The sequence below is a fragment of the Salvelinus sp. IW2-2015 genome, linkage group LG15 (assembly GCF_002910315.2).
Source record: "Salvelinus sp. IW2-2015 linkage group LG15, ASM291031v2, whole genome shotgun sequence".
Lineage (NCBI taxonomy): Eukaryota > Metazoa > Chordata > Actinopteri > Salmoniformes > Salmonidae > Salvelinus > Salvelinus sp. IW2-2015.
The window spans coordinates 61019196-61035488 of NC_036855.1; the positions used below are offsets into that span (position 1 = coordinate 61019196).

At 44.2% G+C, this 16293-nt stretch overlaps 1 protein-coding gene across 2 annotated transcripts; it reads left to right on the forward strand.

The window, feature by feature from the left end:
* Window positions 1-5480: 5480 nt before the first annotated feature.
* LOC111974761 (sodium-coupled neutral amino acid transporter 7) lies at window positions 5481-15353 on the forward strand. Of its 2 annotated transcripts, XM_024002748.2 has the most exons (13): window positions 5488-5564; window positions 6388-6447; window positions 7396-7899; window positions 8029-8082; window positions 8177-8321; window positions 11175-11319; window positions 11489-11587; window positions 13083-13140; window positions 13272-13386; window positions 13510-13657; window positions 13743-13942; window positions 14040-14091; window positions 14187-15353. In XM_024002748.2, exons 3-13 carry the CDS (start codon window positions 7645-7647, stop codon window positions 14302-14304), a joined length of 1389 nt encoding a protein of 462 aa, XP_023858516.1. In that variant the 5' UTR covers window positions 5488-5564; window positions 6388-6447; window positions 7396-7644; the 3' UTR covers window positions 14305-15353. The 2 variants fall into 2 exon arrangements, with proteins under 2 accessions (XP_023858517.1, XP_023858516.1); XM_024002749.2 differs by lacking the exon at window positions 6388-6447 and having other exon boundaries at window positions 5481-5564.
* The last annotated feature ends 940 nt before the right edge of the window (window positions 15354-16293 follow it).

Sequence of the window (16293 nt, forward strand, 5' to 3'; positions counted from 1 at the left end):
CCCAATCAGGATAAGTGGCGCTACTCTGGCCAGGTTAGGAAGAGGCAATCCTCGTAGATGAGGATATTGTTTCTGTAGAACACTTACCGGGCAGGAGTGCTCTGCGAGATTCAAGCCATCTGCCTTGAAGGCATTGGTGATGTTATAGGCCACATCCCTGTTTCCTGAAGGTGAAATGCTAAAGGTCACAGCAGAGCCTTTCATTTGGATAACATCATGTCGCACCGTTCTGAGATTAAGGGTCTCGGGGGTCCCCTCCAGGTTAAGCTGACGGGTGGCCGCCGTGAGAATGATTGTTCTTTCCGACCCATCATCTAGAACGGCGAATGTATCAATGCTTCTCCTTTCACTTTGCAGAGTGACCTTGACCACCTTCAACATGACCCCTGGAGACCGGTTATGCTGATCGAGGTACAGCTCCTTTGCAGCTCCTACRATGAGCATACTCTGCTCCTTCTGTGCTTGAGGAATTACATCATGCAACACTGTGAGATGAATTTCCTTACAGCGATTGCAGGGTTTCCTCAATGTGCAGGTCTCCGCCTTATGGCTACGGGCACACTTGTAGCATCYCTCGCCTGAAGTGATCCAGGCCTTCAATTGAGGTTGAGTGAGCTTTTTTACCTTGGGGCATGAGCCAAGGAAGTGCCCCTTACTATTGCAATATGGGCAGTAAGGCTGGAACMTGATGTTCTTGCTCTTGAGAGGGGTCTTCTTCCCGGGTTCCTCCCCGGCTTCACTATTTAAGTACATGATAGTGGTATTTGGCCTTTTCTGTCCCTCCTGGCGTTCAAACTCCTTCCTTCCCCCGGTGGCTATGGCTGAGATTGTGGCCTGGTGAGCGATGCTCTTCGCCTTTGCCTTCACCTCCAACCATGCGGCCAGGTCTCTGAGAGCATAAGTGCTTCTCGAGCCCTCTTTCAGGATGCCCTTGTTCAAACAATGTTCAATGAAACTGTCTCTGAGGTACACTGGAAGTTTGCTAAGAAGCCTGTCCACGTGGGAGCCACATTTCATCTCGTTCCCGTCTTCTCCTTCAACGGATTGGAGCATCGAGGTCAGGGATTGGACAGCCAGGGAGAACTCTTGGAAGGCAGCATGGTCTCCCATTTTAATTGGAGACGTGTTCAGGATGTTCATTCTGGACTAGCTGYCGTGGCTCACCATATCTCGKCTTCAGGGCCTGGAGAGCGGCAGTGTATGGTGTTGCGGAGTGCATAAAGGATTGGSCCAGCTGGTATGCACTGGGAAACCGCAAATGATCCATTAGTACTTGGTATTTGTAGCGTTCTGACAGATGACTGTGAATCCCCAGTAGGCTCTCCAATGCCATTTCCAAAAGGACAAATTCACTCTCCTTTCCGCTCTCAAAGTATGGCAGTTTGGGTCTGGGAATTCCATAGGCMGAGGCTACTAGAAGTTTCATAATGTTGMCTCCCTCTTCTGGTTGCGTGAAGGATAAACCCGGGACTTCTGATGAGKCTACTGTGGCCTCAATGGGCCGGTCCCCTACTGTCCCAGACCCTCCATTGGTGGCAGCCYGAATTGGGTGAGAGCCCTCCCACCTGATGTTTGAGGACTGGCCTGGCCCTGGACGAGAGGAACGATTTGCCGTGGTTGGTAATTGGCGGAAAGGCGAAYGAGTGATGCTTTGTACAGATGGAGGAATGCTAACTTGTGTCACTGGCATAGAGGGCGTTGGTGGAGCGGCCTGTCCACCGTGCTCCGTGTTGGCTGTTGACCCCGGAGCCTCCGGGAACTGTGTGCCATGCTGTACCAGAGGGGCAGATTGGGAAAGAAAGGCAGACAGGTCAGGTCCATGTGGAGGGGTGGTCAGGTCTACTCCCTGTTCGTTCCTCTCCAGGAAGGATGAGACCATCCGTGCCTCCTCCAAATTCCCTTCTGGCTTGACGGTGCTGTCACTGCTGGGCCAGTCCTTGGCAAGCAATTCCCCGTTCCTCGTAGAGCTCTACGGGCCTGCCACATCCAATAGGTGACATCGTTCCGTTCAAGCCTGTCATTCACTCCTCATCTGCACGCTCAATTTCCTCCCAAAGCTAATTTAGTTTCATCCTCGCTTGTAGGACCAGCCAGTCTGGAACTCGCTGCAGGGCTAGCAGTGAATGGCCGGCTTTGCCCATGGCCACTTCCAAAGGGGTATCCACTGGTCGAACTACCACTGCCGTCTACGAGTGGCCTCGATGATTTCCCATTAGTTAGGCGTGCACCAGGAGCCGCCTCAGCGAAAGCTGGTCAACCTGTGCTGTGGAGTCAACCTCCATGGTTCTTCTGTGGACCACTTTTTCCTGATCCAAAAGCCAGTTCCGGTCTCCTTGGCTCAGAGGGATGGCTTTGATTGCTGGAAACGTACAAGTTGATCCATCACCCCTTTTGAGCTCGGGTTGCGGCTTGCCCTTGATGTCGGAAACTCGACACCATTACGCCTTAAGCATAAAACCAGCGTGCTTGCCTAGTTCTCTGGTGCTCTGCGGTCGTTAGGATGAAGCCTTCTGTGCTTTAGGCTTAGCTCCTGGATATTTCCTTTGTTCCCAAGGACCGTTCCCTCAGCTGCCGTCCTCTCATCTTCCTTCCAGTGAGACAATTCTTCCCTCTCCTCCTTCACCCATCTTTGTTCCGAAAAATAGGAAGCCAACTTCTAGAATTTAACTTTGGATTGGAGATGTTTGATGTGAGTCGGAAGGAGAGTTTACAGTCTAACCAGCAAACCCCTAGGTATTGTGTATTCGTCCACATATTCCTAAGTCTAAACCGTCCAGAGTAGTTGATTGCACGTGTCCCCGTGGCAGTGGCACGACGATCATTGAAGCAGCATGCATTAGTTTTACTTGTATTTAAGAGCAGTGAAGCCAGCCAAGGAGAGGTTTATGGCATTGTGAACCTCGTCCTTGAGGGTTGTCTAACACAGTTCCCATAAGAAGGCCAGAGGTATTACAGAATGTGTCGTCTCGCGTAAGGTGGATCAGAAGATTTACTCACCAGGCACAGCAAGAGCGGACATCATTGATGTAAATCAGAGAAGAGAGTCGGCCCCAGAATTGAACCCGTGGCACCCCCATAGACGACTGCCAAGAGAACCCGGACAAACAGCCCTTCGATTTGGAAACACATGAACTCTATCAGAAAGTAGTGTGTAACCAGGCTAGGCAATCTATTGCGAAAACCCAAGGCTATCTAAAGTCTTCGATGAGGAATTGGTGATTGAACAGAGTCTAAAGCATTCGCCAGGATCAGCCAACTGTGAAATACGGCTGCACATTATTGTTTCTTGTCAATGGCGGTTATAAGATACGTCATTAGACCCTTGAGCGTGGCTTGAGAGTGCACCCAAGAGCCAGCCTCGCAAAATCCCAAAGATTGCATAGCGGAGTAACGTCGGCTGGATTTCAAATGTCCATGGTAATCTGTTGTGACTGGCTTTCGAAGACCGAGGAAATCCAGCGAGGATTAGGATTAATAAGTGTCTGTACCAGTTTGGGTCAAGAGTGTCCCCCCTTTGAAGAGGGAGTGACCGCACTGCTTTCCAATCTTGGAATCTTCAGACGACACCGAAAAAGTTGAACAGGGCTAGTAAATAGGGTTGCCAACAATTGTCGCAGATAATTTTAGAAAGAAAGGGCCCATATTGTCTAGCCCGGCTGATTTGTAGGGGTCCAGATTTTGCACGCTCTTTCAGAACATTCAGCCCTGACTGGATATTGGCGGAGAAGGAGAAATGGGAAGGGCTTGGCCGCAGTTGCTGTGGGGGGTGCAGTGCTGTTGACCGGGGTAGGGGTAGCCAGGTGGAAAGCATGGCCAGCCGTAGAAAAATGCTTWTTTAAATTCTCAATTATAGTGGATTTATCTGTGGTGACAGAGTTTCCTATCCTCAGTGCAGTTGGCAGCTGGGAGGAGGTGTTCTTATTCTCCATGGACTTTACAGTTTCCCAGAACTTTTTTGAGTTTGTGTTGCAGGAAGCAAATGTCTGCTTGAAAAAGCTAGCCTTGGCTTTCCTAACTCCCTGTGTATATTGGTTTCTAACTTCCCTGAAAAGTTGCATATCACGGGGGCTGTTCGATGCTAATGCAGAACGCCATAGGATGTTTTTGTGTTGGTTAAGGGCAGTCAGGTCTGGAGAGAACCAAGGGCTATATCTGTTCCTGGTTCTAAATTTCTTGAATGGGGCATGCTTATTTAAGATGGTGAGGAAGGCATTTAAAAAAAATAACCAGGCATCCTCTACTGACGGGATGAGGTCAATATCCTTCCAGGATACCCGGGCCAGGTCGATTAGAAAGGCCTGCTCGCTGAAGTGTTTCAGGAAGCGTTTGACAGTGATGAGTGGAGGTTGTTTGACCGCTGACCCATTACGGATGCAGGCAATGAGGCAGTGATCGCTGAGATCTTGGTTGAAAACAGCAGAGGTGTATTTAGAGGGCAAGTTGGTTAGGATGATATCTATGAGGGTGCCCGTGTTTACGGCTTTGGGGTGGTACCTGGTAGGTTCATTGATAATTTGTTTGAGATTGAMGGCATCAAGCTTAGATTGTAGGATGGCTGGGGTGTTAAGCATGTCCCAGTTTAAGTCACCTAGCAGCACGAGCTCTGAAGATAGATGGGGGGCAATCAGTTCACATATGGTGTCCAGAGCACAGCTGGGGGCAGKGGGTGGTCTATAGCAGGCGGCAACAGTGAGAGACTTGTTTTTAGAGAGGTGGATTTTTAAAAGTATAAGTTCAAATTGTTTGGGTACAGACCTGGATAGTAGGACAGAACTCTGCAGGCTATCTCTGCAGTAGATTGCAACACCGCCCTATACTGTACTTAGCTACAAAAATAACAAACGTGTTTTCCGAGCCACTTCTGATACCATGTTTCAGTATGATATATTGGATAAAGGAATAAAGACAGACACCAATGTCAAGTTCAATAGCCTTGTTTATGCATTGTACAAATCCCTACACGCGGAGTCCGGGGAACAGTRCGGGTAGTCGAATACCTATCAACTAGACTCCGTAACATCAAGTTAAACAATTTAAAGGCAATGCTACCAAATACTAATGGATTGTATGTAAACTTCTGACCCACTGGGAATGTGATGAAAGAAATAAAAGCTGAAATAAATCATTCTCTCTACTATTTATCTGACATTTCACATTCTTAAAATAAAGTGGTGATCCTAACTTACCRAAGACAGGGAATTTTTACTATGATTAAATGTCAGGAATTGTGAAAAACTGAGTTTAAATGTATTTGGCTAAGGTGTATCTAAACTTCCGACTTCAACTGTATGGTTTCCATATGTTTGAAACCATTCTAGTCGCGCTATTCCGGACATTATTTTAAGCCGTCCTCCCCTTAGCAGCCTCCTGTGCTGCAGTATCTACCCTGSTAAAACCCTCCCTGGTATGATTTTGTGTTCTCGTGGCAGTAAACTACAATTCCCACCATGCACTTCGTTTTTAAAGACGTAATTGTACATCGTCACATGATCTTGTTCAGCAGGAATTTCATTGCACGTGCGGTTGTTGCAGAAAAACACACGCATCGGAGAGACAACAGAGAGGTATTTATCGAGTATTTGAGTATATTATATGCATTTTCATATTTTCAACTGAATAGGTTAAAGGATATGTAGATGAAGAGGTCGGTAGCAGCTTTCGAAAACTATCAGCCAGCTAGCAACAGTTGACAATGAGCGGTGTCCAGTTTGCTGTAAAGACATCACCAATTAGGTTCATTGTCGTGATTTGTGTTGTTCTAGGCCTGTAGCTAGATCTGAATCTAAGATTCAACTGCTTTATATGCAAAGTTGACTATTAGTAAAGCTACAAAATGTCTGTATTTTATGAATGTTTCTAGTCGTTGTTATTGTTTAGGTACCTCCAGTGGCGTTTCTATGATTTGATGACATTGTGTGTGTTATTAATGTATGTTATTTCATAGTTTTGATGTCTTCAGTGTTATTCTACAATGTAGAAAATAGTCAAAATAAAGAAAAACCCTTGAATGAGTAGGTGTTCTAAACCTTCTAAGACCGGTAGTGTATTTCACAGTGGTWTAGATGGTTGTCACATYAACTGAAGTTAGGCAAACTATTTAGAATTTTTGCGACCAGGAAATGGCGGAGCGATTTCTGCATATTGCACCTTTTTAAGAATTTGGTAAAAAATTATATTAAATGTAGGTAAACTATCCCCTTTTWAAAAATAGGTCTTAAAGTCCTGCAGGGGATATATTTCCCCTTCAGGGGATTTGAAAATGTTCATGGTATGATAATTAATTTCTCCAAGTCACCTCAACTTCAAGAAAAATCTAAAGGTGGTTGAGGATGACTAGTTGCAGACACGTGTCATCTTTTTTATTTTGTGTTTATGGTCTATTGACAGGCCCCTTACCATCTCTGCCTAGCAACTTGTGAACACAAACAAAATGACAAAATAATTGAGGTAAGAGAAGTATGTAGTCTATTTCCCTTTTACTAAATGAAGTGAGATGAAGTTGTTATCCACCTTGTATTTCAATATAGCCTATTCTCATGTATGACTTAAAATCAACATGTCCATGACATAGCTTAGCTACATGAATGCCTGCAAAAATGCATAGCCTCTGACAAGCACACTAATTAGCCTGTTTAGTGTTTAGGTCACATGCCTGACAGCGAGGTTTACAACAGTTATCTACTGTGACACACTGTGTCATCATGAGAACAGTGACCCTGATCACTGAAGTCCACTTTACTGTGATCCTTCTCAGGGATATGAAGTGAAAGGTCTGATCCCAAGAGATTATCTAAAACTAATGATTACATGTCTCTTTAGAATGTGTTTCAGAGGGATGCTGTAAAGCAGGGGTAGGCAACTAGATTCACCCTAGGGGCGATTTTTGTCGGAGTGAATGGTCGGGGTGCCGGAACATAATTATAATATTTTTGAACACTGCAAATMGACCACAACTAGGCCCAAAAAGAGGCTGTATTTGAAAATAACAATTTCYTACCTTGATTACTTTGAGACACGATCATGTCTCTTTTTTTATTCGTGGYAATACTTGGGAAGAGATTTCTTAAATTAAACTAATTTTTAGGTGAGTTCCTGGTGATTAGTCTTTTTTTGACCAGTCTTTTTATTTATTTAAGATTTTTATTTTTGGTCATATCCTGGTGTCMATGAGTAAAGCAAGGTCAGCCGACAGCACAAGGCATGGGACGGTGTCGATGAGTAAAGCAAGGTCAGCCGACAGCACAAGGCATGGGACTGGGGGGAGAACGCACTGACAAGAACGTGTAGGCTACTGGGAAAGCAGGTTGTAGCTTTACTAGGTAGTAAGCACTTAGAGAGCGCTGAGATAAGGTGTCGAGAAGGCCAAAGCTGTAATGTGTGTTTGTCTTGTTGCAGATTGACGAAAGGGTTGACTGCTGGGTGACACTACATCCACTTTGAGGATAAACCGACAAGCAGTCATCTGTGTCCTGAATGTCACAAGAGCCACAACAAACTTTCAACCTTCAGACTTACCCCTCAACCCAAACTCTGAATACCCTCAACTCAGCTCTTTAGTGTTGAAGTCTGTGTCGAACAGAGTAGAGTGAATTTGGGGGTGTTTTAGGTAGTGTTTTTGGGACTGTGCCAGCCGGGTGGTGTCCCATGGCGATTAACAGTGAGGCYGGTGACTGGGCTGAGGCTGGGAGTGAAGATGCTGGTGAGAGGGTGTGGCTACTGCAGAGCCCCAGTGTAGAGTCCGTTCGCCCCCCTTTGTCAGACAGGGAGAGGAGGGGAGGGGTGTCTGCCACAGCCGCTGTCTTCATTGTGGTGAACGCTGCGCTGGGGGCAGGACTACTCAACTTCCCCGCCGCCTTCAACATGGCCGGAGGCGTGATTGCAGGGGTGGTGCTACAGATGGTGAGCGCTACTCACACACTTTTGAGACCGAAGCCTGCACACTGTGGCACTCCAGGAGCAGAAGTCAGAAATACTGCATATATATACAGGGATGTATTTGGTAAAACTTCCTGTTTTTGTGTGTTGTAGTCCATGCTGAGTTTCATCATCAGTGGTCTGGTGATCCTGGCATACTGCTCCCAGGTTAGTAAGTTAACACATCATCCCCCCCCCCCTTCAATTTAAGACATTCTTATCCAGCAGTACTCATCCTAGTGACCCTGTGCTGTTTGTCTAGGTCAGTAATGAGAGCACCTACCAGGAGGTGGTGCGGGCCTCGTGTGGGAAGGTCACCGGGGTAATCTGTGAGGTGGCCATTGCCATCTACACCTTCGGCACCTGCATCGCCTTCTTTATCGTCATTGGAGACCAGCTGGACCGCTGTGAGTGTTTCCCTCACACAGATAATGAACGTGTGCGCACACCTTTTTAAATACTTTATTTTAATCCACAAATCACATTACAGTCGAGAAGAATTCAAGCAATTCAAAAGGACATGGATATCTGGACACTTATGGATGCATTTACTTGAAGACAGTGCAGATGCAAAGTTTGACGGCACTCGGTTACTAAACTTTGCATCTGCGCTGTTCTTCAGGTGAATGTGTTTTTGGTAATAGTTCAAAGTAGAGGTCGGCCGATTATGATTTTTCAACGCCGGTACCGATACCGATTATTGGAGGACCAAAAAAAGCCGATACCGATTAATCGGACGATTTAAAAAAAAAAAGTTTAAAAAATATTAATAAAAAAATAAGGATTTGTAATAATAACAATTACAACAATACTGAATGAACACTTATTTTAACTTAATATAATACATCAATAAAATCAATTTAGTCTCAAATAAATTATAAAACAGGATCAATTTGGTTTAAATAATGCAAAAACAAAGTGTTGGAGAAGAAAGTAAAAGTGCAATATGTGCCATGTAAGAAAGCTAACGTTTAAGTTCCTTGCTCAGAACATGAGAACATATGAAAGCTGGTGGTTCCTTTTAACATGAGTCTTCAATATTCCCAGGTAAGAAGTTTTAGGTTGTAGTTATTATAGGAATTATAGGACTATTTCTCTCTCTACCATTAGTATTTCATTAACCTTTGACTATTGGATGTTCTTATAGGCACTTTAGTATTGCCAGTGTCACAGTATAGCTTCCATCCCTTTCCTCGCTCCTACCTGGGCTCGAACCAGGAACACAACGACAACAGCCACCCTCGAAGCAGCGTTACCCATGCAGAGCAAGGGGAARAACTACTCCAAGTCTCAGAGCGAGTGACGTTTGAAACGCTATTAGCGCGCACCCCGCTAACTAGCTAGCCATTTCACATCGGTTACACCAGCCTACTCTCGGGAGTTGATAGGCTTGAAGCACAGCGAAGAGCTTCTGGCAAAACMCAGGAAAGTGCTGTTTGAATGAATGCTTACGAGCCTGCTGGTGCCTACCATCGCTCAGTCAGACTGCTCTATCAAATCATAGACTTAATTATAACATAATAACACACAGAAATACGAGCCATAGGTCATTAATATGGTCGTATCCGGAAACTATCATCTCGAAAACAAGACGTTTATTCTTTCAGTGAAATACGGAACCGTTCCGTATTTTATGTAACGGGTGGCATCCATAAGTCTAAATATCCCTGTTACATCGCACAACCTTCAATATTATGTCATAATTACGTAAAATTCTGGCAAATTAGGCGGCCCAAACTGTTGCATATACAGTGACTCTGCGTGCAATTAACGCAAGAGAAGGGACACAATTTCACCTGGTTAATATTGCCTGCTAACGCAGGACACGCTAGATAAACTAGTAATATCATCAACCATGTGTAGTTAACTAGTGATTATGATTGATTGTTTTTTATAAGATAAGTTTAATGCTAGCTAGCAACTTAACTTGGCTTCTACTGCATTCGCGTAACAGGCAGGCTCCTCGTGGAGTGCAATGTAATCAGGTGGTTAGAGCGTTGGACTAGTTAACTGTAAGGTTGCAAGATTGAATCCCCCGAGCTGACAAGGTAAAAATCMGTCGTTCTGCCKCTGAACGAGGCAGTTAACCCACCGTTCCTAGGCTGTCATTGAAAATAAGAATGTGTTCTTAACTGACTTGCCTAGTTAAATAAAGGTGTAAAAAAAAAAATGTTATGAAAACTTGAAATCGGCCCTAATTAATCTGCCATTCCGATTAATCGGTCGACCTCTAGTTAAAAGTAGACATTGTGCAAAGAGTTGTCTGGGTTGTTTAACTTTGGAATCATTGTTTTTTGTTTGACATACATTTTAAAGTGAAAAATCGAAGTCTCCGCATCACTCTTGTTACCATAGAATTGCCCACCTTCTTCTCCAAACCGCTAAGCTGCCCATGACAGCTGACACACAAGGGGCTGGTATTTCAGCAACTTGTCAGCAAAGGTCTGCTCCATGTAGGAGTCAAGAGTAACCCACTTCTAAAATGAGCTCCTCCCCCACAACAACAATATCTGGCATACTCTGTATATAAGAAAACACATCAACATCAAACCAGCCTCCTCTGACAAGAGACTGTTTGTGAATGCTGTTACTGTCTGTCTCACATCACTAGCTATCAGGTCAATGAGGCGGTCATGTCTAGCTATGTATAAGTCCTTGTATGAACGCAACCATTAACAACGTGCCACAGACTCCATTACGTTTGACTTGTGTAAAATGCAATACAGATCATAGTTTGCAGGGTACCAGAGTGCTAGGTTACACACACACACACACACACACACACACACACACACACACACACACACACAGTTGACGAAACCGAAGGTCATTTCACTCAAAGTTGCAGATTGTAGCATTGGCTAGCCTTTTTCACCAGTTTTCCATTTCCTTTGTACCTTGAAAAAAGGTAATCCTAATCTGTTATTGCACCATCACACTAGCTGTGTGTTAGTTGATGTGTTGTATTAGTGTCGTCAGTAAATTAAGAGTTGTTATCACTGTGGATAAGAGCCAAGGGAGTCTGTGATGAGATCCTCTAGCTCAGCTGTTTAGATGTGCCGTCATAATGAAATGGCCATTAAGCCTTTAAGTGCTGACCAGTTGGAAAGCCACCTTAGGTCAGCCTCAGATGGACTATGACCCTGCTATCAGATAGCCAGCACTACAACAATTCTTTAAATAAGACGTTAGTCAATGGAATGTTTTGTTTGCTCTGCTGCCTTTCCTCTATCTCTCTCACTATCTCTGTCTTTCTGTAGTGATAGCTGCAATAGCTCATTTGCCAGACGGTGTGGTCGGTGGTCACTGGTACATTGACCGTKAGTTCACCATTTGTGTGACCGCCGTCCTGTTCATTCTGCCTCTCTCCATCCCCAAAGAGATTGGCTTCCAGAAATACGCCAGGTATGCCTTCCTGCATCCAACGAATACACTTTACAAATTGACCAAGTATTTCTTTCCACACCACCCTTTAGTCTACAACTGATGATTGAATTAGAATTTGAAGCCTGCTTTGTATCAGTAGGCTACAGGAACACAGGTCCGTCTGATATTGCTGTTCTCCTGTTTGTAGTGCGCTGAGTGTTGTTGGCACCTGGTATGTCACCATTGTGGTAATACTGAAATACATCTGGCCTGATAAAGAAATGACCCCTGGCTACATTCCAACCAGGTAAGTTAACTGAACTACTGTACCAGTCAAAAGTTTGGACACACCTACTCATTCCAGGGTTTTTCTTTATTTTCTACGTTGTAGAATAATAGTGAAGACATCAAAACTATGAAATAACACATATGGAATCATGTAATAACCAAACAAGTGTTAAACAAATCAACATATATTTTATATTTGAGATTCTTCAAATAGCCACCCTTTGCCTTGATGACAGCTTTGCACACTTTTGGCATTCTCTCAACCAGCTTCATGAGGTAGTCACCTCGAATGCATTTCAATTAACAGGTGTGCCTTGTTAATTTSTGGAATTTCTTTCCTTAATGCGTTTGAGCTAATCCATTTTGTTTTGACAAGGTAGGGTTTGTAAACAGAAGGTATCCCTATTTGGTAAAAMACCAAATCCATATTATGGCAAGAACAGCCCAAATAAACAAAGAGAAATGACAGTCCATCATTACTTTAAGACATGAAGGTCAGTCAAACCAGAAAATTTCGAGAACTTTCTTCAAGTGCAGTCGCAAAAACCATCAAGCGCTATGATGAAACTGACTCTTATGAGGACCGCCACAGAAATGGAAGACCCAGAGTTACTTCTGCTGCAGAGGACAAGTTCATTCGAGTTAACTGCACCTCAGATTGCAGCCCAAATAAATGCTTCACAGAGTTCAAGTAACAGACACATCTCTACATCAACTGTTCAGAGGAGACTGTGTGAATCAGGCCTTCACGGTCGAATTGCTGCAAAGAAACCAGCACATAAGGACATCAATAAGAAGAAGAGACTTGCTTGGTCAAGAAAGAAACACGAGCAATGGACATTAGACCTGTGGAAATCTATCCTTTGGGCTGATGAGTCCAAATTTGAGATTTTTGGTTCCAAGCGCAATGTCTTTGATACGCAGAGTAGGTGAACGGATGATATCCGCATGTGTGGTTCCCACCGTGGAGGAGGAGGTGTGGGGGAGCTTTGCTGTGACACTGTCTGTGATTTATTTAGAATTCAAGGCACACTTACCCAGCATGCTACCACAGCATTCTGCAGCGATACGCCATTCCATTTGGTTTGCGCTTAGATGGACTATAATTTTGTTTTTCAACAGGGCAATGACCCAAAACACACCTCCAGGCTGTGTAAGGGCTATTTGACCAAAGAGAGTGATGGAGTGCTGCAGCAGATGACCTGGCCTCCACAATCACCCGACCTAAACCCAATTGAGATGGTTTGGGATGAGTTGGACCGCAGAGTGAAGAAAAAGCAGCCAACAAGTGCTCAGCATATGTGGGAACTCCTTCAAGACTGTTGGAATATCATTCCTCATGAAGCTGGTTGAGAGAATGCCAAGAGTTTGCAAAGCACCCATGGTGCCAGACGGGAGAGAGAGTCCAGAAACGGCATTTCAGCCCACTCGTCTTTCATTAGAGCACAGTCTACATCAAACTACAGTTCCCATCATGCTTTGTTTGTGTTGATCAGCCAGTGTGTCTGTTACAGCCCGTCCTCCTGGAGTGCAGTGTTGAACGCCTTGCCCACCATATGCTTTAGCTTCCAGGTATCTGTCTGTGTTTGTGAGTGTGTGTATTAATGTGCAAGGGTGTGCATATGGCTATTTATATTATTTGATTGAAAATGCTTGAAGTTACTTACATCCTCACACAATCTCTCTCTTTCTCTATCTCTCAGTGTCATGTGAGCAGTGTGCCAGTGTTTAACAGCATGAGAAGGAGTGAACTCAAGCCCTGGGGAGGTGTGGTCACTGTCGGCATGATCATCTGCCTCTTTGTCTACACTGGCACAGGTGTGTGTTTGTCCACTGTGTGGCTCTATGGTCAGTTTTGAAAGCATCAGGGTTTTTTTTAATGACATGGCCCATTTCTTGTGTGATTCGTTGATGTGTAATGGTGCATACTCCATGTCTCAGGTGTCTGTGGCTTTCTGTCATTTGGGTCTAACGTCAGTCAGGATGTGCTGATGTCATATCCTCCTAATGACATCGCCGTGGCGATCGCAAGGGCCTTCGTCGTCATCTGTGTTATCACCTCCTATCCCATTCTACACTTCTGTGGCCGGTGAGACACTAACCTTACCCTACAAAGTACTGTGTGCCACCCATGCCATTTCAATACTACATTGTTGTGTAACCTGTTTCTTCAGGGCGGTGCTGGAGGGGCTATGGCTCCGTTTCCACGGCGAGCAGGTGGAATTGTGTGTGAGGCGTGAGCGGAGACGCAGAGTGTTGCAGACGCTTGTGTGGTTCACGATCACACTCGTCCTCGCACTCTTCATCCCCGACATTGGCCGGGTCATCTCCCTCATCGGAGGACTGGCAGCCTGCTTCATCTTTGTCTTCCCAGGTACGACCAGTGTGTCTGATTCTGTGTGTGTGTTTACAGTGTGTTTATATCAGCAATAAGCATAATGCCTGTATATAATGTCTGCTCTTCCCTGCAGGTCTGTGTCTGATTCAAGCAAAACTCTCAGAAACAGAGGTCCGATCTGCTAGGTAAAACTAGACTCAATACCTGTACGTAATTGAACAAATGTAAATGACAATCTCCTATGTGACTGTTACTGAACGCTGATTTCCTCTCTCCATAGCTGGCATGGGATGGTGGTCTACGGTGTCCTCATGGTAACCATCGGCACTTTCATCTTTGGCCAGACCACCACCAATGCCATCTATCAAGACGCCATCCACTATCCGGACAGCCAATAGAATTCTGACCAGGAAGACTCTTTGCTGGATGAGGAGGATGCAGGTCTATGCTGCTATTCTGAACTTTATTGACTTGTATCAGGATGTGAAGGAGCCAACACATACATGCAAACACACTCCCTCTTGTGACCTCTCCTGCATGCCGCACGGCTCGTTGTCTCCCTGATGATGAAACCGCTCCATAGCAACGACTCGTGTCACCTATGGAGCGATGCTCTAGGATTGGATGAGAGTCCTGAGAGCAACCTCTGACAAGGGACCTATCTTTTCAAAAAGATTATGCAAATGTTATGTTTTTGATTTTAATTTATTTTCGCCCCGTTGTGGGCTGCAGTACCAAATCAGTCTTGACATTCTCAGACCCTCCCTATGTCTTTCCCTGCTGGCCCAGCATGCACCACTGCACTACAGGTGGCATCCCATCCCTCAAGAAACTGGGCAGTGGGAGAGGGTACCTATCTCTAATTGGTGTTGTTACTGATGAGTAATGAACATACTGTTAAGAATGTGGCCAAACATTTCCATCCATTTTTATAGTAATTTTACAATTCCAATGATCAAGTGGTTTGAAGACGTATCCTGCAACTGCAGTTCTGAAATCTGTGTAACGTGGCAAGTGTYTTAAGCGATTTTGAATGCCTTTGAGATTTCAGAAGTCTGGGGTCTCAGGCTGATTCCTGTGGTTAAATGATTGTTTAAAGCTAGGCCAAATACAGACAGATATTTTAAATGTGCTTTACTGATAGAGAGATTAGCTGTAGACTACAGACACAGAGGTAAGGGACAAAAATCTATCATGTTCAAAGGGATTGTTCCTCAGGGCAGCAATTACTGTTTTACAATGACTTGAATGAGATTGGAAATGCTTGAAATTCAATTACTTTTTATTGTTTTATAACTTGTATTCCATAATTGGAGCCAAGGGAAATAGTTTTTTTCTGAACTGAACCAATTTAGTAATCTGGTTGAACAATAAGCAGTCTTATATTGTCATGAATTCTCCTGTTATCAATCTACAATTTAATAAACATGACGGTTTTGTCATTGAATTTAGATTGTCATAGTTTTGTCCTAAACCCTCATGTTAGTGAAAACATCTTATCAGGTGAATGATTATGGCAGGTAAAAAATAATCAACATTTAAAAATGAATAGATTTGGTAGACAGTTTTGGTAGACACATACACACAAAGCTCATTGGAAGAGGAAGTGTAAACTCGAACAGTCTATTAGCTAGAAAGGTATCTTGGTAGGGCAAAAATCCCCAAAATTGTGGGATGCGTGCCAGCAAATCCACAACACTAAACAATGCATTAATTGCACTATAACGGTGACAAACGGTGCCAACACACTGTTAGGGCCTACACAGAGTCCCAACATTCTTACCACTGCTACACCTGGCTATCAGCGGAGCCTTGTTTGACAGCGAAACAGTTAATTCAGCCTCATTAACTCCCTTTTAAAAAAACAGCTAATATGGCTGACTTGCTTAAACAAATGTGGTTTCTAATGACAATTGAGATGAACAAACTATGGCATAAGGGGACGACAAGCGGATAATAGGCAATCCGTAATTTCGAATAAGACATGAGCGAGCTAGGACGGATGGAACATTAGTCAATATAACTATTTGTTTAGCACTTCTGAAATGTACAGCGACAGAATTCAGAACATGGGCCGTTCTTACAGTGTTCTCCCTGTACACCAAGTCAGAACCGTAGGATAAATAAAGGGGGCATGTAAGCAGACAATGAAAGCTCTTACAATATTCAATGATTACATTTCTCTAAAACAGGTTATAGGCTACATGTGCACCACCAAGTTAGAACAGTAGGTGAAATTAAGGGGTAAATAGACCAAATTATTAGGGTGAAGCACATGGGCTACTAACATCTTACTACATAACATACACTTAGTATTACTTTCTTAGCTACAGTATACATATCTCCCTGGCATATTACATCATTTATGCTGCAGCAAAACATTTTTG